Raw genomic sequence first — 21535 nt, 5'->3', positions numbered from 1 at the left:
GCGATGCCGAGCAGCGCGGCGGGCGGCGGGTCCGGCGGGGCGCGCAGACGAGCGGGCCGCGGCGCGGAGGCGGCCGGAGCGCGGCCCCGCCATGGGCTTCCTGCATCAGCTGCAGCTGCTGCTCTGGAAGAACGTGACGCTGAAGCGTCGGAGCCCGGTGAGCGACCCAGCGCCGCGGGCCTGCCGGCCGCCGAGGCCGCGCACAACGGGACCAGCGGCCCGTTCCCCGCGCGCACGTGCGGCGGGGGGGCGCGCAGACCCCAAGCGGGCGCGGGGGCGGCGCGGGCGGGGAGGCGGGCCGGAGACCCTCCCAGCCGGGCCCCGCCTGCCCCTGCCCGCTCTCCCGCCTCTGGCGAGGGGGCTCGGCCGTGCCCAGCCTGCCTGCCGCGTTCGCTGACATTCGCGGTGCTCGGCTGAGTCACGGGCGCCCTCCGCAGCGCGCTCTTCAGGGCCAACTTCGGGGAACGGGCGGGGGCAGGGGGTAGGTGCCCCTGGGGACCCTGGGGTCGAGGGAGGCCCTGGTTCCCATGACAGGGGGCTGGCCTGGGGGACTTGATCCAGCTCAGAGGCTCTATGGTCTCTTGGCCCAGCCCTTCTGGAACCCCTGCGGGGACCCTGTCCCTTCCCTCCCTGCACCACTCTTCTGTCCTTGGGCAGCCTCCCCTGTCAACTAGTCCTGGCTATTGCTTTCTCACCACTGGGAATGTCCTTGCTGTGCCAGCCTCGGCCAGCCCGAGTCCCCGCACCCTTTTGTCCTTTGGGGCAGTCCTCCCCAAGGCCGATCCACTGTCTGATCCCCCTGACACAGCCTCCTCTGGGGGCCAGATCGTGCTGTTTGGAGCTGTGACCAGCAGGCTCGCCAGTCCTCTGCCCTGTGCTTGGGGCAACCAGGGGTCTGAAAGCTCAGGGCACAACAGCTGTCAGAGACAGAAGCCTTGGTGAGAAGAGGGCTGGGGCGGTGTGGATGTCGTCATGCTGGCCCTCACTGCTCCGGCCCCAGGAAGGGCAGCAGCACACGCATCGGAGGCCTGGGCAGCTTGGGTTTCTGAATGGGCCCTGGGGATTTTCCAGGATGGGGCCCAGGAGCAGGCCAGGGTCTGAGTGGGGGCCTGAGAAGGAGGCATCCTCTTGCCCACCTGGGGCCCAGGCGGCTCCTGTCCCACCTGTTCCTGGGACCCCTTGGGCCAACCAGCTTCTGCTTGGGTCTCTCCTTGAGAAGGGCTTTGAAGTGCACAGGGCAGGGTAGCTGTCATCGCCATGGCCTGCCAGGATCTCTCTGGGCACCTGGCCCTGGCGGGGAGCCAGGTTTGGGTACACTCCCTGCCCAGGGCGTCGGGGGCTGGCTGGCGCTGGGTCAGGCCTGCAGCCCCAGGCAGCCTCTGATGCCGCTTTCTCCACCCCAGGTTTTGGGTCACTGGGGACAGCAGGGTGGGGCTCAGGAGAAGAAGGGGGATTGGCATATGGACATGCATGAGTATCAGCCCCAGGGTTCTTGGCTGGAAGGGGCCCATGGGGGCTGGGAGCAGAGGCTGGAATGATGTCCCCTGAATCCACTGGGGACCCCAAGGCTCAGGAAAAGGAGTAGTGACTTGCAGGGCACCTGGCAAGCAGGAGGGGTGCCCACTGTCCTACACCCAGGAGTGGCCCCCACTTGCCGGGTTGGGCCTCCCCCAGACCTTCCTGTGCTCCTGCCCCATAGTGGTCCTGGGGCCTGGGTAGGACACCGGAACTTCTTCCTCAGGGTGGCCAAGGCCTTGCCAGCTGGCACTATGGGGCTGGGGCTGCCCAGAAGCAGGGCGCGCTCCTGCTGGACCCCCACCTTCCCGGAAGTATCTCGGACTTCAGAGTTGGACCCCTGGGCTTGGTCGACATTAGTTTTGCCCTGTGTGCTGTCAACCTCGCTGGGGGAATGGAGTGCACCCTGTGGGAAGCTTGGTCCGGAGTGTAGGAACGAAGGACCTCTGTGGCCGCTCACTCTCCCTCCCTCTGTGCCTCAGTTTCTCCATCTGTGGGTGTGGCCTATCATGGTCAGCTGGACACGGGTCTACCATGGGGCCATTGGCTGCTCCTGGGGGAGTGACTGGATTACTGTCACCAAATCATCCAGGTGGGAGGCAGTAACTCCAGCCTTAGGTTCACCTGTGCCGCCCTTGACACAGCAGGAGGGGGCTCAGGCCCCGGGCGGGCACCCATGCCCCAGGGACAACATGGGGCACTGAGCTGCTCACAAGGGACAGGGTGTGAGCACCTTGCCGGCCAGGTGGGGCTGAACCTGTGCTGCCTGCCTGTAACCAGATGCCCCTCTGGCTGCCCGCCTGCCTGCCCAGCAGGCCTCTCCTCCTCCCGCTCCTAGCAGCTCGTGTGCAGCCGTTGCTATAGCAATGAGGAGGCAGTGAGGCCTGTTGCTGCAGTTACGCAGTGGAGGTGCCCAGTGGCGGGGGGCGTGGGTGAGGTTGGCACCACTGCCATGACCTCGGTCTCCTGGGTCGCCGCTTGCAAGCAGCCACCCTCGCCCTGTGGCATGTATACATGTGGCATGCCCCTGTCCCCAGCTTTGTGGGTGCCTGTGCCACCTCCTGGGCCAGCCCAGGGCTGGATCCTGGCTCGGGGAGGGGGTGGAGGCTGGCACAGGCTGGGGCGGGTGTAGGGTGTTCCAGACCACAGAGCACTCTTGTCCAAGCACAGTAAACATAGCAGCAGCTGCCCCAACCCAGGGCGGAGAGGCTCACGCCCTGGGTCAGACAGAGCGCCGCTGGGATGCGGGCTCTGAAGTCCGTTTTGGGGTGGGGGGTGAGTGAGGCTGAAGGAAACCTGATGCATCGGAGAAGAGCTGGGGGGGTGGGGTCAGGACACGCCCTCGGGCTGGGCAGGCGCCCCCGCAGCAGCCTGAGGACCTCCTCCTCCTCCCACTCCCCCTCCCCAAGCTAGAAGAAGTGGGGGTGAGAGCAGTGAAGTCCTTCCGTTGTCCCAGTGAAACAGAGGAAGCCTGCGGCCCCCTTCCCCCCACACAGCTCCTTCCCACACAGCAGGTCCCTGCAGGGCTCAGCCTGGTGCCCAGCCTGGCGTGGCAGGAGCCATCCTAGGAACACTGAGCCACCTTGGGTGAGGGAGGGGCCGTGGCAGAAGGAGGTGCTTGTGTGTTGGGGACTGGGACTGTCATACCCCTGACCAGGCCTCCTCCAGTCAGGCCTCATCTCCCTAGGCCTTGCCCGAGAAGATGGGCGGGGCATGTGCATGGACCAGTGTGGATGGCAAGCTGGCTGACTGGTCCCTGCTGGCCCTCGGCGTGGCGAGTGGGACCTGGGCTGTGGGGTAGGAGGCCTGATTCTCACTCAAGCCAGACAACACTTGCCTTCTTGCCCTTCGAAAAGGCCATTGAAGGAAGGGCCTGGGTTGACCTTCTGTGGCCCCTGGGGGAGCACGTGGGGGCTGGGCCAGGCTGGACTGGCCCTGCGAGGAGGGCGTCTGTCTGTCTGGCAGGGAGAGGAGGGCTGGGGTCTGTCCTGTCCTGTCCAGCCCTGGGCAGGTGGCCTCACTCCGCCCGCCCTTTCCAGTGGGTCTTGGCTTTCGAGATCTTCATCCCTCTGGTTCTCTTCTTCATCCTGCTGGGGCTGCGGCAGAAGAAACCCACCATCTCTGTGAAGGAAGGTGAGGGTCCTTGGGGTGGGCCCAGGGCACATCTGCGAGGGTGGGGTGAGACGGGGCAGGCAGCCCTCACTGCATCATGCACGCATGTCGTGTGTGCACGTGACCACACGTGTGTGTCCCAGCTCCCACTGGCCCCACCCCCTCCCCCCCACCCCCCACTCCCCACTCCCGGGCAGTCCATGTTTCTGTGCCCCCGTGTGGTCCCTTGCCATGCCTCCTGGCGGGGCTGGAGGATGTGGCTGGCTGTGGTGGCTGGCTGGTGACCACAAGTGACTGAGCCGCCCTTTCCTCACTGTTCTCCTCTGTTTTGTCTTGCCCCTCCCCTGCATGGTCTCTTGTCCTCCGCTGCCCGCATGCAGTCTGTAAGTGAGCGGCCGCCTCCTCCTTGCTGGCCCAGGCACAGCGGCAGGGTGGCCCTGGGGGGCCTCCTGGTGTGGCTTGAGCACCCCTACCCTCCCTGCTTGCATTAACAGCCTTTCTGGGCCCCCCTGGGTCCTGCAGAGCCCCTGCCCACTGTCGGCAACAGCTGGCTCTCGGGAGTGGGTAGTGGGTGGTGGGAGTGAAGGGCCACAGGGGCTCAGACTCCCAGGGTGGCTCTCTCTCTGTGGGGTCGCCTGGTCCTGCCTTGCAGGGCTGGGGCACCTGGGCTGGGGCTGGGGCATCTGGCTGCTCTCCCCTGAGACCCTGGTAGGCTCCTGCATTCACTCTGCTAACCGGTTGGCCAGAGAGGTCAGAGGTCGCTTCCCAGCAGGGGACCCCATGTGCTCCCCTGGGCTATGTGGGCAGAGACACGCCATGTTCCTGGGGGAGGGGTGTCAGGTCCCTTTGGCCTTGGCTGGCTAAGGGAAGAGGGGTGCTCTGAGAGTTGTGGGGACTGGATGGGAAGACGCCATTCGACCTCTGACCTGCTGAGGTCATTTGCACCAGAACTCTTGGCCCTGTGTTTCCTGTCTGCTGCCTGAAGCTGCTTTTCCTTCCTGACTTTCTCTCGATTTCTCTTCTCGGCCTCTGTCTTCCTCCCCCTCCCCCTTTGTGGTTCCTCCCTTCTCTTCCCTCCTTCTGTCCCCTCCTTCCTTGGGCCCTCTCACCCACCCTGTTCCCCCCAGCTTTCTACACAGCCGCGCCCCTCACCTCCGCTGGCATCCTGCCTGTGATGCAGTCACTGTGCCCAGATGGCCAGCGGGATGAGTTTGGCTTCCTGCAGTACGCCAACTCCACGTGAGTGCCACCCCCCAGCCCTGCCACCCATTCTCCACTGCACCCCAGGGCCTGGCGGCCGGCGGGTGACATCTGATGGTGGTGCAGGGTCACTCAGCTGCTGGAGCGCCTCAACCGTGTGGTGGAGGAGGGCAACCTTTTCGACCCGGAGCGGCCCAGCCTGGGCTCAGGGCTCGAGGCCCTGCACCAGCACCTGGAGGCCCTCAGCTTGGGCCCCGACACCAGGGAGAGCCGCTTGGACAGGCCCGCAGGTATGTGCACGGTAGGCTGGGCAGTATGTGTTTGTGTGAAGGGGGCCCGAGCTACAGGGTCAGCTGAGTTGGAAACCCGGCTTGGTGACCCTGCCACGCCTGGGTTCATCCATCTAAAACGTTGCTCTGAGTTCCCAGGGCACGAGCTCATGGGCCTGGCTGAGCTGCCCGCCACAGTGCTGAGCTGTGGCGCCTGGGATCTGGGCTCCGAGCCTGTTCAGGGCTGGCCCTCAGCTGTCCTCCTGCCTGTCCAGTGTCCTTCTCTCTGGACTCGGTGGCCAGGGACCCGAGGGAGCTGTGGCGTTTCCTGTCTCAGAACCTGTCGCTGCCTAACAGCACGGCCCGGGCTCTCCTGGCTGCTCAGGTGGACCTGCCCGAGGTGAGGTGGGCCAAGCACCGGCAGTGAGAGCAGTGCCTGCTCTTGGGGGCGGCTCCCAGCCCTGGCTACTCTGCTCTGCCCTCTCTTGCTTGCGGGGAGGGGGGTGTGCAGGGCTCTGAGGCAGCTCTGGGGCCAGGTTCAGCAACCCCCAGCCTGAGCCATGCCCCCCTCACACCCCAGGTCTATCGCCTGCTCTTTGGCCCTTCGCCTGTCCTAGATGTGGACTCAGGACTCCCCAGGGGTCAGGAGCCCTGGGGCCGCCTGGGTGCCAGTTCCCTATTCCGGTTGGAGGTGAGGGGTCTGTTACTGGGACGGGAGGCTGCTGCCTGCCTCTGGGTGGATGTTTCTGCCTGGTGGGTGCAGAAAGGGGCCCCCTGGATCATTCTGAGCCCCTTCTGGGGTGAGGGAGTGTCCCGGGAGTTTGTGGCTGGCGTGGCGGGGGGAAGGCAGGATGGAGATGTGTGTCTCCCCCCAACCCCACTGGAGACCCTGGGCAGTCTCAGACCTGGCACAGTGGGTAGGACAGGTGAGGCTCTGGCCTCCTCCTAGTTGGGGCTCCTCCCAGCCATTCCCCTGCATCCCGCCCCCAGGAGCTGCTGTTTGCCCCCGCCCTCCTGGAGCAGCTCACGTGTGCACCGGGCTCCAGGGAACTGGGCCGTATACTCACTGTGCCCCAGGGGCAGCAGCCAGCGCTGCAGGGCTACCGGGATGCTGTCTGCAGTGGGCAGGCTGCAGCCCGCACCCGGCGCTTTTCTGGGCTGGCCGCTGAGCTCCGGAATCAGCTGGACGTGGCCAAGGTCGCCCAGCAGGTAGGTGAGCAGGTCTGAGGCTGTGAGTGGGGTGTGCCTGTGCTGGGGTGTCCAGCACCTCGCGCCCCACCCTGCCCCATGTCCTCACCTCTGTCTGTGTCTCCCAGCCCATGGCCAGTGCTCCCCTCACCCCCAGGCTGCAGACGCTCACTCAGTCCCCGCAGCCTATGGCCCTTTGCTAGGATGCTCCCTGTTCCACCGTGACATGTCACGCACCTGTAGATCGGTCCCCAGCCTGTCCCCTTCCCTGAGCCTGCATTTCTCCACATGCCCCATTTCCCCTCAGCTGGGCCTGGATGCCGGCAACGGTTCAGCCCCACGGCAGCAGCCACCTCCCCCACGGCGCCTGCAGGCGCTGCTAGAAGACCTGCTGGATGCCCAAAAAGTTCTGCAGGACGTGGACGTCCTCTCGGCCCTGGCTCTGCTGCTGCCGCAGGGCGCGTGCGCTGGCCGTGCTCCTGGGTCCCCAGCCAGCAGCCCTGCCAGGACGGCCAACAGCACAGGGGCCGGGGTGGGAACGAGCTCCAACACCACGGTCGAGGAGGGTGCCCCGTCCGCTGTGTCCCCAGCCTCTGACTCACAGCAGGGCCAGTGCTCCGCCTTCGTGCAGCTCTGGGCTGCCCTGCAGCCCATTCTGTGTGGCAACAACCGGTAGGTGGGAGGCAGGGAACCGGTAGGGGTGGGCAGATGGGGCCGGGCCTGACCCCAAGGCCTGGTAGTGACTCCCCCACGCGTCCCTGGGTACTGGCCCACCGCCCCAATTCCACGCCTCACCCGGCACCCACTCTGAAGTCCCGCCCCCTCCTGTAGTTCTGTTCCCACCCTTGAGGCCCCGCCCCACCCCAGGCCTGGCCAGGAAAGCCCCACCTCCACCCCTAACGGCCCACCCCACCCCCACAGCACCATTGAGCCGGAGGCGCTGAGGCGAGGCAACATGAGCTCCCTGGGCTTCACCAGCAAGGAGCAGCGGAACCTGGGCCTTCTCGTGCACCTCATGACGAGCAACCCCAAGATCCTCTACGCACCGGCGGGATCTGAGGTGGACCGCGTCATCCTCAAGGTGTGTGAGTCTGCGCTTCCGGGGCTGGAGCTGCATGTGTCCTTTGGGGCCTGAGCTGGAGGAGAGTCTACCGACCCCTGAGCAGAGGGGTCAGTAGAACTGGCATAGGAAGGCTGCAGCCGGGCCATGGAGCTCCTATATGGTCATGTGGGGCCGTGGGTGGGTTCAAGGTTCAGGGCCATGTGGGGGCTGCAGTGTGGATGCACCCGTGGGCTGCTATGGTACAGGGTTCTGGCCTGGCTGGGTGTGGCCAGGGCCAGTCAGTGTTGGTGAGGAAGGAGCATAGGCCGCATGCAAAAACCTTCCAGAGCAGTGTCCAGTAGGCAAGGTGTGGGCCGGGCCGCTTGGTAGTTTGGGGCTGGCTAAGGGCAAGGTGTTCATGGCCATCCTAGGAGAGAGGTCCTGGAACAAGTAGAAACAAGAGCTGGAAATGGCCCAGGAAGGGGAGAGGCTGTGGCTGAGGTCCCTAGGTTAAGTGTGGGCAAGATGAGGGTCAAGTGTTAGTGCTGCTCAAAGGATGCTTGAGAAGGAGTCTGAGAAAGGAGCGGGGAGCGCACTGCAGGTGAGCAGGGGAAGTGGGGCACCATGCTGCCCTGGGAGGGGGGTCACAGCGAGTTTCAGGGGGCCCTGAAGAAAGGTGGAGCGGGGGAGGGCTTGAAGCTTCCAGGTGGAAGCAAGGCCAGAGCAAGAGTGGTTGTTGCTGGGGGAGGCGAGGGACCTCGCTGGCTGGGGTCCTCGAGTGAGCCCCATGCTCTGTGCCCTCACCCTTTGCAGGCCAACGAGACCTTTGCCTTCGTGGGCAACGTGACCCACTATGCCCAGGTCTGGCTCAACATCTCGGCTGAGATCCGGAGCTTCCTGGAGCAGGGCAGGCTGCAGCAGCACCTACTCTGGCTGCAGCAGGTGCCAGGGGGCCCATGCTGGGGGTGGTGGGGAGCCCACTGTGCCTTGGGTGGTGGCCAACACAGGCCACCCTCTGAGCTAGCCTTCTGCCCCCAGTACGTGGCGGAGCTGCGGCTGCATCCTGAGGCACTGAACCTCTCGCTGGAGGAGCTGCCGCCCGCCCTGCGCCAGGACAACTTCTCGCTGCCTAATGGCTCTGCCCTCCTGCAGCAGCTGGACACCATTGACAATGCTGCCTGCGGCTGGATCCAGTTCATGTCCAAGGTGGGGTGGGCCAGCCCTACATGGCTCTGCAGGTGCCCAGAGCCGGCGCCAATGATACCCCTCCCCCCAGGTGAGCGTGGACATCTTCAAGGGTTTCCCGGATGAGGAGAGCATCGTCAACTACACCCTCAACCAGGCCTACCAGGACAATGTCACAGTGTTCGCCAGTGAGCTGGGGCCCCCAACCCCCTCTGCAGCCGTCCCCATCCCCCCCTCGTTGCCCTGCCCCTTCCTCTTCAGCTCCACCTCACCCAGCTCCTGTCCCTGCCTGCTCTCTGCAAGTCCCCATCCCCCGTCTTGGTCCCTTCACCCCCCATCCTCCCCCTTGTCCTGTCTCAGGCGTGATCTTCCAGACACGCAAGGATGGCTCCTTGCCGCCCCACGTGCACTACAAGATTCGCCAAAACTCTAGCTTCACCGAGAAAACCAATGAGATCCGCCGGGCCTATTGGCGGCCGGGGCCCAACACCGGGGGCCGCTTCTACTTCCTGTACGGCTTCGTCTGGATCCAGGGTGAGGCCCGCCCCTGGGGTGGCCGGGGGCGGGGCCACCGCACCTGCTGACGGTCAACCCCACCCACAGATATGATGGAGCGCGCCATCATCAACACCTTTGTGGGGCACGATGTGGTGGAGCCGGGCAGCTATGTGCAGATGTTTCCCTACCCCTGCTACACGCGGGATGAGTGAGTTCGGGGCACCTGGGGGTGGGGGCAGGGCCGAGCCCACCCCTCATGCCCCTACTCCCACCCCAGTTTCCTGTTTGTCATCGAGCACATGATGCCACTCTGCATGGTGATTTCCTGGGTCTACTCCGTGGCCATGACCATCCAGCACATTGTAGCAGAAAAGGAGCACCGACTGAAGGAGGTGGGGTAGAGGCAGAGCGCGATGAGGGGGTGGGGGCAGCTGCGGGCATTCTCCCACCCAGCCCTGCCCCAAGGCTCCCTACTGTACTGCCCACCTGGCCACAGGTGATGAAGACGATGGGCCTGAACAACGCCGTGCACTGGGTGGCCTGGTTCATCACTGGCTTTGTGCAGCTGTCCATCTCGGTGACGGCGCTCACCGCCATCCTCAAGTACGGCCAAGTCCTCATGCACAGCCACGTGCTTATCATCTGGCTCTTTCTGGCCGTCTACGCCGTGGCCACCATCATGTTCTGGTGAGCATTGTGTGACTGGTGGGCTGGGAGGCAGTGTCCCTCAGGTTTACCCAGAAAGCACAGAAACAGCCCAGCTTGGAGCCCCTCTGTGCCCCAGCAAGGGGAATGAGGAGGCATCGGGTGTGGCTGATGGCCTGTGGCCCCACCCGCCCCAGCTTCCTGGTGTCCGTGCTATACTCCAAGGCCAAGCTGGCCTCGGCCTGCGGCGGCATCATCTACTTCCTGAGCTACGTGCCTTACATGTACGTGGCAATCCGCGAGGAGGTGGCCCACGATAAGATCACTGCCTTCGAGAAGTGCATTGCGGTAAGGGTCGTGGTGAGCGGGGTGGGGTGGGGCGGGGCGGGGCGGCGGTCCCCCTCCCCCCACTGACACCACTATCTCCTCAGTCCCTGATGTCCACAACAGCCTTTGGCCTGGGCTCCAAGTACTTTGCCCTATACGAGGTGGCGGGCGTGGGCATCCAGTGGCACACGTTCAGCCAGTCACCTGTGGAAGGGGACGACTTCAACTTGCTCTTGGCTGTCACAATGCTGATGGTGGACGCAATCGTCTATGGCGTGCTCACGTGGTACATTGAAGCTGTGCACCCAGGTACCGGGCAGCCCTTTGGAGGGGTGAGGGTGGGGGGAGGCTGCAGCTCCCTGGGGGGGCATGTGGCCAGTAACCCCAGGCCCTGGCTCAGTCTCCCCCCCACCCAACCCCCAGGCATGTACGGGCTGCCCCGGCCCTGGTACTTCCCACTGCAGAAGTCCTACTGGCTGGGCAGTGGGCGGACAGAGGCGTGGGAGTGGAGCTGGCCATGGGCTCGTGCCCCGCGCCTTAGCGTCATGGAGGAGGACCAGGCCTGTGCCATGGAGAGTCGGCGCTTGGGTGAGGCGGGAGCCAGGGTGGAGGCTGGCGCAGTCGCTGGGTTTCGGGGACCTGGGGCAGCCTTAGCACTGACCTGTGGCTGTGGTACAGAGGAGACTCGCGGCATGGAGGAGGAGCCCACCCACCTGCCTCTAGTAGTCTGCGTGGACAAGCTCACCAAGGTCTACAAGAATGACAAGAAGCTGGCCTTGAACAAGCTGAGCCTGAACCTCTATGAGAACCAGGTGGTGTCCTTTCTGGGCCACAACGGGGCCGGCAAGACCACCACCATGTGAGTGTCAGGGACTGGGTCGGAAGTCCCTGACCAAGTGGGCGGCTGGCTGGGCTTCCTGCAGGAGGTGGGGATTGTGACCCTGTCCATCCGCCCAGGTCTATCCTCACTGGTCTGTTCCCGCCCACGTCGGGTTCGGCCACCATCTATGGGCATGACATCCGCACTGAGATGGATGAGATCCGCAAGAACCTGGGCATGTGTCCACAGCATAACGTGCTCTTTGACCGACTCACAGTGGAGGAGCACCTCTGGTTCTACTCCCGGCTCAAGAGCATGGCTCAGGGGGAGATCCGAAAGGAGATGGACAAGTGGGTGGGGTGGGGCGGGGTTCAGGGTGTGAGGGGAGGGACTGTGGGGCAGAGGCGGGGCCCAGGGGTGGGGCGGGGCCCAGGGGCTGTGGCTGAGGTTCCCACAGTCCTGGTCCCATGCGCTCCGTCTGGCCTAAAGGATGATTGAAGACCTGGAGCTCTCCAACAAGCGGCACTCACTGGTGCAGACGCTGTCGGGTGGCATGAAACGCAAGCTCTCGGTGGCCATTGCCTTTGTGGGTGGCTCCCGCGCCATCATACTCGACGAGCCCACGGCTGGTGTGGACCCCTATGCACGCCGTGCCATCTGGGACCTCATCCTGAAGTATAAGCCTGGTGAGCGGGGCGCTGGGTGGGTGTGGGTACCCTTGCCTGGCCCCGCCCCCACCCTCTAACCCTGATCCCACATCCCCAGGCCGCACCATCCTCCTGTCCACCCATCACATGGATGAGGCTGACCTGCTCGGGGATCGCATCGCCATAATCTCCCACGGGAAGCTGAAGTGCTGTGGCTCCCCGCTGTTCCTCAAGGGCGCCTATGGGGACGGCTACCGCCTCACACTGGTTAAGCGTCCTGCTGAGCCAGGGGGCCCCCAAGGTCTGTGCTGAGATCACCTGAGCTGGTCTGGGGCCTGCTGCCCCAGGAATCTGTTCCCAAGACCAGTGAGGTAGAGGGGCTATGCCCTTACCATTTCCCCAGTGGGCCCAGGACGCCTGCTCAGGCCTGGCTCACCCTGTCCCTAGGCCCCCTCCTGGACTTGGCTGTGCTCTCATAGAGGGTGCCTGTTCCCTAGCCCCTGGGTGAAGCTTCTCCTTACTCCCCTATCCTAGAGCCAGGGCTGATGTCTAGCCCCCCAGGTCGGGCCCAGCTGAGCAGCTGCTCGGAGCCCCAGGTTTCCCAGTTCATCCGCAAGCATGTGGCCTCCTGCCTGCTAGTCTCTGACACAAGCACGGAGCTCTCCTACATCCTGCCCAGCGAGGCCGCCAAGAAGGGGGCCTTCGAGCGCCTTTTCCAGGTGTGGAAGCAGGGCGGCGTTCAGGTGGGGCTTGAGGCGTTGGAGGAGGCCCGGTACAGGGGTGGAAGAGCTGGCTCCAGTGGAGGGGCAGGGATTGTGGAGGTACAGGGATTGTGGAGGTACAGGGCTGGTGGAGGGGCGGGGCTGGTGGAGGGGCGGGGCTGATAGGATGGGACTGGTGGAGGGGCGGGGCTGATGGGATGGCACTGGTGGAGGGGTGGGGCTGGTGGAGGGGCAGGGCACAGCCCGCCCTCTGGCCCACTCTGCTGTGGGCCTCACCCAGCCCTTTCACAGCACCTGGAGTGCAGTCTGGACGCATTACACCTGAGCAGCTTCGGGCTCATGGACACGACGCTAGAGGAGGTGTTTCTCAAGGTGTCAGAGGAAGACCAGTCGCTGGAGAACAGTGAGGCTGGTGAGAGGCTCCTGAGCCGCTGACCTGCCCTGCTCCACCCCACCCCACCAGGCTGCAACTCAGGTCTAGGCCACTCACTCTTCCTGTTTCTGGTGGCCAAGGATCCTGATTGAGAACAAAGGCCTAGGACTCCCCAAGGTCATCCTGGGGCTGCAGGGCCCCAGGTGGGTGGATGAGCGTGGGGCAGGCCTGGAGGTGGCAGGCAGTCCCGAGCCTCCCCCTCTCTCCCCTCTCCCTGGCCCCTGTTGCATGGCAGACGTGAAGGAGTCCAGGAAGGACATGCTGTCGGGGACAGAGGGCCTGGCCTCGTTGGGGGAGGCTCACGCGGGGAACCTGGCCCGGTGTGCAGACCTGGCCCAGTCACAGGCGTCGCTGCAGTCCACGTCCTCAGTGGGCTCTGCCCGTGGGGATGAGGCAGCTGGCTATGCTGACGTGTACGGCGACTACCGCCCCCTCTTCAACAACCTGCAGGACCCCGACAACGTCAGCTTGCAAGGTGGGGGCAGCTGGGTGGAGCTGGGTAGGGTCCCTGGAGGGTGGCGTTGGGCGGCCTGCTCAGCCCCGCCTCCCTGTGCAGAGGCTGAGGCGGAGGCCCTTACGCGGATTGGCCAGGGTAGCCGCAAGCTGGAAGGCTGGTGGCTGAAGCTGCGCCAGTTCCACGGGCTCTTGGTGAAGCGCTTCCACTGTGCCCGCCGCAACTCCAAGGCACTGTCCTCGCAGATCCTGCTCCCCGCCTTCTTTGTCTGTGTGGCCATGACCGTGGCGCTCTCCGTCCCAGAGATCGGTACATGCGCTTCACTGCGCAGAGGGGCTTCCGGGGCTAGTATCCTACCTGGGTGGGGCTGTGGCTCTGCCTTGCTCCTGCGCCACTTCGGGGCTCTCCCAGCTCAGGGCCTGGGCACTACATCTGAGACGGGTGGGCACCCAGCGGGATTCATGCCTTCTAGGAGCCCCGGCCTCGAGCGTGGGCCTCATGGGATTGGAATTAAGGGACCTGGGCCTGGGGCTGCTGGCAGGCGCTCAGGACTCACTCAGGCTTCCCCACACATCCTGCCAGGTGACTTGCCCCCATTGGTCCTGTCCCCCTCTCAGTACCACAACTACACCCAGCCCCGCGGCAATTTCATCCCTTACGCCAACGAGGAGCGCCGGGAGTACCGGTGAGGCCACCCACCAGGTAGCTGCGGTGGGCAGGGACTAAATTCGAGAGCTGGGGCAGGTGGGCACCCATCTCCCCACCTGGACTCATGCTGCGGGTTCCCCCAGATTTCAGCTGTCGCCTGACGCCAGCCCCCAGCAGCTCATGAGCACATTCCGGCTGCCATCGGGTGTGGGCGCCACTTGTGTGCTCAAGTCTCCAGCCAACGGCTCCCTGGGCTCCACGCTGAACTTGAGCAGTGGCGAGTCACGCCTGCTGGCCGCGCGGTTCTTCGACAGCATGTGCCTGGAATCCTTCACACAGGGGCTACCTCTGTCCAACTTCGTGCCACCCCCACCCTCGCCCGCTCCATCCGACTCCCCAGTGTCCCAGGATGAGGACCCGCTGCAGGCCTGGAACACCTCCCTGCCTCCCACCTCTGGGCCAGGTACTGGCTCTCGGGGCTTCCTGGGGACGTGGGGTGGAGCAGGCCCGACTGACTGCCCGCTGTGCCCACAGAGAACTGGACATCAGCGCCCTCCTTGCCACGCCTGGTGCGGGAGCCTGTCCGCTGCACCTGCTCCACACAGGGCACTGGCTTCTCCTGCCCCAGTGGTGTGGGCGGGCACCCGCCCCAGATGCGTGTGGTCACAGGTGACATCCTGACCGACATCACCGGCCACAACGTCTCCGAGTACCTGCTGTTCACCTCTGACCGCTTCCGGTTGCACCGGTGAGCTGGGTTGGAGGCACATGCTGGCTGTGGGCTAGGGACACCCACCCACTGCCCGCCTGGCCTCACTGCCCCTCGATCTGCCTGTCCAGGTATGGGGCCATCACCTTCGGCAACGTCCAGAAGTCCATCCCGGCCTCGTTTGGTGCCCGGGCCCCAGCCATGGTGCGGAAGATGGCTGTGCGCCGGGCAGCCCAGGTGAGCACTGCCTGGCCCCAGGCGCCACGGGGTCCGGCCCTCGCCTAGGTCTGCAGGGACCCATAGGCTCTTGGGGTCTTCCTGTGCCCCCCCAGGTTTTCTACAACAATAAGGGTTACCACAGCATGCCCACCTACCTCAATAGCCTCAACAACGCCATCCTGCGTGCCAACCTGCCCAAGAACAAGGGCCACCCAGCGGCCTATGGTGAGTCGGGGCGAGACAGGTGAGGGTGGGTGTTGTGAAGCAGGTACCTGAGGCTGTCCTTCATTGTGCCACAGGCATCACTGTCACCAACCACCCCATGAACAAGACAAGCGCCAGCCTCTCCCTGGATTACCTGTACGTGTGGGGGCAGGGGTGGGGGCACCTGGACCAGGGGTGAGACTGGGCCAGGGCAGGCCTGAAGGCTACCTCACCCCCAGGCTGCAGGGCACAGATGTGGTCATCGCCATCTTCATCATCGTGGCCATGTCCTTCGTGCCGGCTAGCTTTGTGGTCTTCCTGGTGGCCGAGAAGTCCACCAAGGCCAAGCACCTACAGTTCGTCAGTGGCTGCAACCCCGTCATCTACTGGCTGGCCAACTACGTGTGGGACATGGTGCGCCCCTCCCCAGGGCCTTGACCCCCAGGCCCCTGGCCATCCTGTCACCCTGTCCGCTGCCAGGCCCACCTGTCCTGCCCCCAGCCCCTCACCCCTGCCCCAGGCCCTCACCGTTGCCCCTCACCAGTCATCCCTGCTCTGATAGCTAAACTACCTGGTCCCAGCAACCTGCTGCGTCATCATCCTGTTTGTGTTCGACTTGCCGGCCTATACGTCACCCACCAACTTCCCTGCCGTGCTCTCCCTCTTCCTGCTGTATGGGTAAGGGGGATCGGGTAGGGGGAGTGGGTGCAGGGTGGGTCAGGCGCCTGCTGACTGCCACCCGCCTGCCCACCTGCAGGTGGTCCATCACCCCCATCATGTACCCGGCTTCCTTCTGGTTTGAGGTCCCCAGCTCGGCCTATGTGTTTCTTATCGTCATCAACCTTTTCATTGGCATCACGGCCACTGTGGCCACCTTCCTGCTGCAGCTCTTTGAGCATGACAAGGTACGGCCGGCAGGGTGGCAGGGCGAGGGGGGCAGCAGGGCTGAGGCTGTGCCTGTGACCCCCTGTGACCCTCCAGGACCTGAAGGTTGTCAACAGTTACCTGAAAAGCTGCTTTCTCATTTTCCCCAACTACAACCTGGGCCACGGGCTCATGGAGATGGCGTACAACGAGTACATCAACGAGTATTACGCCAAGATCGGTGAGGCGGGCGGGCGGGCCCAGGGCGGGTGGGCAGTAGGGACCCGCGAGGGGTCGTCACAGGGTGGGGGGGAGGGTTGCAGGGGACCTTGGGGCGGGGATCAGGGCGGGCAGGGGCAGTTGGGGCCCTTGGGTGGAGGAGGTGGGCGGCATGTGCCTCTGGGTGGGGAGGACAGAGAGGGTCATACTTGGCTCCCGAGATCAGGGAGTTCCAGGAGTGGGGGGCACATGGGGGCTCTCAAGGTCCCAGGCGCAGGCCCTGAGTCGGCTGCCCCACAGGCCAGTTTGACAAGATGAAGTCCCCATTCGAGTGGGATATTGTCACCCGGGGGCTGGTGGCCATGACGGTAGAGGGCTTCGTGGGCTTCTTCCTCACCATCATGTGCCAGTACAACTTCCTGCGGCAGCCACAGTGAGTGTGGGCCGACCGGCGCGTGGGCGAGCGCGTGGTGGTGGTGTCGGGGCAGGTGGCTTGGCTGGACACTCCATCCACCCTGTTCCCCCAGGCGCATGCCGGTTTCTACCAAACCTGTGGAGGACGATGTCGACGTCGCCAGCGAAAGGCAGCGAGTGCTGCGGGGTGATGCCGACAACGACATGGTGAAGATCGAGAACCTGACCAAGGTGGGCCTCGGCACGGGGAGAGGTCAGGGTGTGGGCGTGCAGCCCACGGGGGACCTGGTAAGGCAGAGGAAGGGCAGGTGCCAGTGCAGCTCTAGGACAAGGCAGGACTCCGTGGGACATGGTTGAGGGGCGGGTGGGGCCCAGTGGGGCTGGGTGCGGGGAGTCACTCTGGGCAGAGGCAGGACCCCAGGTGGGCATGCGGTTTAGGGTGAAGTGGGCCGGTGGCACCTTGCTGCCCCTCTGAGTGGGCAGCCCCTCACCTCTGCCAGGTGTACAAGTCTCGGAAGATTGGCAGCATCCTGGCTGTGGACCGACTGTGCCTGGGCGTGCGTCCTGGCGAATGCTTCGGCCTCCTTGGTGTCAACGGTGCGGGCAAGACCAGCACCTTCAAGATGCTGACGGGTGACGAGAGCACGACGGGGGGCGAGGCCTTTGTCAACGGGCACAGGTGAGGGCGTGCGGGCCTGGGTGGGCACCCCGGCTGATGGGGTGACTTCACCCGGTGCTGACCACACTGTGTCCCCAGTGTGCTCAAGGAGCTGCTCCAGGTCCAGCAGAGCCTGGGGTACTGCCCGCAGTTTGATGCCCTGTTTGACGAGCTCACGGCCCGGGAACACCTGCAGTTGTACACGCGGCTCCGCGGCATCCCTTGGAAGGATGAGGCCCGGGTAAGGGTTGCCCAGGCGGGGCAGGGGTCGGCGGGGAGGGTGGGCCCCTGACTCCTGCTCTCCCCCCAGGTGGTGAAGTGGGCACTGGAGAAGCTGGAGCTGACCAAATATGCCGACAAGCCAGCTGGTACCTATAGTGGAGGCAACAAGAGAAAGCTGTCTACGGCCATTGCCCTCATCGGGTACCCTGCCTTTGTCTTCCTGGTGAGCCTGGGGGAGTCAAGTACCCCACTTTTGTGTTCCTGGTGAGCCCAGGCGGGAGGTGGCTGGGGTGGGGGAACCAGGCAGAGTAAGGGAGGTGCAGGAGCTAAGCCTGGCACGACCCCCAGGACGAGCCCACCACAGGTATGGACCCCAAGGCCCGACGCTTCCTCTGGAATCTCATCCTCGACCTTATCAAGACGGGACGCTCAGTGGTGCTGACGTCACACAGGTGTGTGTGGGCCCCTCCCACCCGCCCCCCCTGTGCCCCCCCCCCCCCCCGCCGCCCAGTGCAAGCCCATGTGTCGCCATCTGCAGCATGGAAGAATGTGAGGCGCTGTGCACGCGGCTGGCCATCATGGTGAACGGACGCCTGCGCTGTCTGGGCAGCATCCAGCACCTGAAGAACCGGTGAGAGGAGGGAGCCCGTGTGGGTCTGGGGCCGGTGGGTGGCTCCCTGGGGTGACTGGGGCTCTGGCCGTGGGCCTATCTGGCAGGTTTGGGGATGGCTACATGATCACGGTGAGGACCAAGAGCAGCCAGCACGTGAAGGATGTGGTGCGCTTCTTCAACCGGAACTTCCCGGAGGCTGTGCTCAAGGTGGGCAGGGATGCGGTGGTGGGGGTGGAGCACAGCCCGAGCGGCCTCTGACCTCCTGACCTCTGCGTCCCCAGGAGCGGCACCACACGAAGGTGCAGTACCAGCTGAAGTCGGAGCACATCTCGCTGGCTCAGGTGTTCAGTAAGATGGAGCAGGTGGTGGGCGTGCTGGGCATTGAGGACTACTCTGTCAGCCAGACCACCCTGGACAATGTGAGTGCCACCCCGCCCACCCCATGCCCCACCTCTGCCAGCCGCGCCCATCCCCTCTCTGCCCACACCCCCCACACCCCTTTCCCCCTCTCTGTCCACCAGGTATTTGTGAACTTCGCCAAGAAACAGAGCGACAACTTGGAGCAGCAGGAGACAGAACCACCTTCAGCCCTGCAGTCCCCACTGGGCCGCCTGCTCAGCCTGTTCCGGACACGGCCCACGCCCACTGAGCTGCGGGCGCTTGTGCCCGATGAGCCTGAGGACCTGGACACAGAGGACGAGGGCCTCATCAGCTTTGAGGAGGAGCGGGTGAGCCGGGGTGCAGGATCGGGGCGACTGGCCACAGGGACTCCTGCTGTCTCCAGCTCAGGGGCAGAGGGACCCACCTGATGCTCAGGGATAGAGTGGACGTGGGAATCACAGGCACAGGCAGAGGACACACACCTACTGCGACCCTTCAGCACCTGGAAGTTGGAGGGGCCTCGGAGATAGGTAGAGCAGAGGTGGACAGGGGACAGAAGAGCTGTAGATGCAGTGGTCCCCAGACTGGGAGATGGAGGTGGGAGACACCATGTCCAGTCCTGGGGTGGGGGAGTGCTGGGTGCCACATGCCTCCCTGAGCCTGGCCTGCCTGCTGTCTACCAGGCCCAGCTCTCCTTCAACACGGACACGCTCTGCTGACCGCCAGGAGCTGGCTCAACAACACGGCTGAGGGACAGAAGTCAGGCAGTGGCCCAGGCCCCACCTGTTTCCCCAGTGCCATCTGCGGGGCCCTGGAGTGGGAGGTCCAGGACCAAGGGCTCCAGCCCCTCCAGCCCCCAACCCGTCCTCAGCCCTGCCCGTGGCCACTGTGCCACCCTCCCCTCATTGTGCCAAAGGCTGGCCTGGCCCTGGGCTATGACACCCTCACCCTGCTCTGCCTTAAAGCCTTGGGGCGAGAGCCCCTCGCCTCTGCCCCTGCCCAGCTCTGCCCACCACCCACAGGGCCACTGGGGTGACACGGGATTTTAGGTACCACTCGCCCCTCTCCTGGCCGGGCCTGGGCCTGGCTTCCGGAACCGGCTTTTCTCTTACATCCAATTTGGAAGTTGGTATCGCATGCCTGGGGCTGAGTGTGGGTGTGTTAGGTCCCACCTGCAGGCACCTATTTGTTTTGCTATAGGAAGAGGCTTCCTTAGCCTGGTTTCATGCTGGGAGCTCATCACTGAGGGGCTGCCACAGGGCAGCAGGCTGGGTAGCAGGAGTGGAGAAGCCGGCCACGCTGGCCAGGCCAAGGTCCAGACCCCTCCCCACCCCCTTCAGCTGCCACTGCTCTCCCACCCAACTTGGCACCCTGCCTGCCCGCCCATCCAGGAGCCGTACCTGTACATAACGCACAGATGTTTGTTTTAAATAAATAAACAAAAAGTCCACGTAGGCCTGCGTGTGTGGGGTAGAGTGTTGGGATGCAGATGGCCCCTGCCCTGCAGGCTTGCCTGCAGTTTCCTGGAGTCGTGGGCTCAGCATGGGAGCAGGGCAGTGGGGTCAGCCTGGAGGAGGGGTGGGCTTCTCATGCCTCTAATGCCCTGTTGCTGCAGGTGGGGAGACTGAGGGAGGGGCCATCCGTCACTCCCTCTGCACCTCCCAGCCTGGACTCCCTGTGCTCAGGGCACCAATGGACAATTGGGTTTTCATGGTGAGGGCCTGGGGGCAGGTCCTGAGTGGGCTTTGCTGTGTCAGTGTTGTCCTATGTGCTCTGCTGCTTTCTCCAGGGGCCTGGTGCCCATGCAGGGCCAGTGGGTGGTGTGTGCGGGGCTGTCTGCATCTCATCTAGGCCGTGGGAGGGCTTCTTGGAGGAGGTGATCTCTAGGTTGAGACCCAAGTCCAGGCAAGACTGCGTACAAAGTTTGGAGGAGCGGTGAAGGCTCCCAGGGCCTGGGGGTTCCATGGTGATGGAGCCTGGAGACAGGGTGGTCAGAAGGAAGGGTCCCAGAGCCCAGCCCCCTGAGCTTGGCCATAGTCAGTCGCCCACCTTAGACCACTTCAAGGGGACTGGAAGGGACACAGAACACCCCTGAGGAAGTTGGAGGGTCATATGGCCAGCTTACACCCCAAACGTTTTTACCTCGGTGGGGGCTGCAAAATGGCGATTTTCTACTCTATTTTCCCCCTGCATTTATTAGCTGTCATTTTCTCTCACAACAATCTCCTCTGCTTTTAGAAATAGTCATTGTTGACTCATGGGTTTCAAAAAACCTGTTCTCATTCATTATTGTCATCTTTCAATTTTTTTTTATTGTGGTAAAATACACAAAATACCGGGGATGCCAAAAAAATGTGTACAAGTGAACACTTTGGTCAATGTTGCTCAAGCAGTTGTTCGCCGTCATCAGAAGTGTCTGGACGCTGATGGGAACCACTTTGAGGACCTCTTGTAATTGCAGAAGTCAAACGTGACTTGTATTCATCTTTTGTTATCGGTATATATTCAGTATTACAATTTTAATACAGTTTTTCTTAAAATATGCATACATTTTTTGGCACCCTCTGTAATTATTGTTTCAAACATTTGTGAATGTATAGCTCTAGTATCACTCTTACACTCAGATGGCCCCAGATTTGGCCAGTGGCAGCCCCTCGACAGTGGCTTCTGTGTCCCTTTGCCTAGTCCCAGACGTGTTTTAGGGCAGTCTCTTACTTTGTGGTACAATTCCCAGGCCAGCTTGGAACTGCCACCCATGTCTGGATCCAGCCTTTCTCCAGGGCGGTGGGTGTGCTCACTGCGTCTCGGCCCCCTGGCGGCAGAGCTAGGAAGCACCTGCACACGTTCCTGGGGAGACCCCTGTGCTACCCCACTGTCTCCTTTGAGCACAGAGCCTTTAAGATGGTGCTGGGAAGGGCCCACAGAGGGGGCTCAGGACTGGAGTTTCTAACATCGGTGAGGCCCCCCATCTGTCACTTCAGAGACACCTCCAGGGCTGCGCCGTGGATGTGGCAGGAGAGCATAGAGACATCCATGGCCTGGGTAGGTCGTTGGACCAATCACGGCTGGTGACCATGAGTTTCTGGTCTTACTTTTTAAAAACAATTGACGATGGCAAGTTGGCAGAAGATGCAAACGGTGCTGATGGAGAGGAGGTGCTAGCCAGATGTCCACGCCTCAGGTCATCCTACAGGAGGTGCCTTCCGTCCGTTCCCACGTGTCCAAGCAATGACTCGGAGTGACACATACTGATGCTTCCCGTTTTTTCCATCGACCGGGTGTTTTTCTCCCACCTGTATTTGTCTGCTAGGTGTGCCATGACAAATG

The 21535-nt window shown here is 63.6% G+C and overlaps 1 protein-coding gene across 2 annotated transcripts; it reads left to right on the top strand.

The window, feature by feature from the left end:
- On the top strand, window positions 1–19658 carry ABCA2 (ATP binding cassette subfamily A member 2). Of its 2 annotated transcripts, XM_033122754.1 has the most exons (49): window positions 1–157; window positions 3555–3648; window positions 4008–4010; window positions 4755–4866; window positions 4954–5117; window positions 5372–5496; window positions 5677–5787; window positions 6087–6305; window positions 6592–6956; window positions 7206–7365; window positions 8140–8268; window positions 8365–8532; window positions 8603–8699; window positions 8872–9045; window positions 9115–9217; window positions 9287–9401; window positions 9506–9696; window positions 9852–10002; window positions 10086–10290; window positions 10405–10569; window positions 10660–10840; window positions 10939–11151; window positions 11291–11487; window positions 11567–11749; window positions 11983–12167; window positions 12462–12582; window positions 12839–13078; window positions 13160–13366; window positions 13640–13742; window positions 13849–14168; window positions 14240–14453; window positions 14546–14651; window positions 14747–14858; window positions 14933–14993; window positions 15077–15251; window positions 15400–15515; window positions 15595–15742; window positions 15819–15942; window positions 16221–16353; window positions 16448–16565; window positions 16835–17013; window positions 17092–17233; window positions 17303–17437; window positions 17563–17666; window positions 17753–17845; window positions 17932–18034; window positions 18109–18246; window positions 18349–18555; window positions 18892–19658. In XM_033122754.1, the coding sequence occupies exons 1-49, from the start codon at window positions 92–94 to the stop codon at window positions 18925–18927; spliced, it is 7311 nt and encodes a 2436-aa protein (XP_032978645.1). In that variant the 5' UTR covers window positions 1–91; the 3' UTR covers window positions 18928–19658. The 2 variants fall into 2 exon arrangements, with proteins under 2 accessions (XP_032978645.1, XP_032978646.1); XM_033122755.1 differs by lacking the exon at window positions 4008–4010 and having other exon boundaries at window positions 26–157.
- The last annotated feature ends 1877 nt before the right edge of the window (window positions 19659–21535 follow it).

The sequence above is a fragment of the Rhinolophus ferrumequinum genome, chromosome 12 (genome assembly GCF_004115265.2).
Source record: "Rhinolophus ferrumequinum isolate MPI-CBG mRhiFer1 chromosome 12, mRhiFer1_v1.p, whole genome shotgun sequence".
Taxonomy (NCBI): Eukaryota; Metazoa; Chordata; class Mammalia; order Chiroptera; family Rhinolophidae; genus Rhinolophus; species Rhinolophus ferrumequinum.
The sequence above is the reverse complement of the archived record's forward strand: the minus strand, read 5'-3'. Positions and strand labels throughout refer to the sequence as shown.

Excerpts from the sequence above, each read along its gene's own strand:
- ABCA2 (XM_033122754.1), top strand. The coding sequence starts at position 92 with ATGGGCTTCCTGCATCAGCTGCAGCTGCTGCTCTGGAAGAACGTGACG. Across the intron at positions 9,218-9,286 it reads CCCTGCTACACGCGGGATGA|TTTCCTGTTTGTCATCGAGC; the intron begins GTGAGTTCGGGG and ends CTCCCACCCCAG. Across the intron at positions 11,152-11,290 it reads ATCCGAAAGGAGATGGACAA|GATGATTGAAGACCTGGAGC; the intron begins GTGGGTGGGGTG and ends TCTGGCCTAAAG.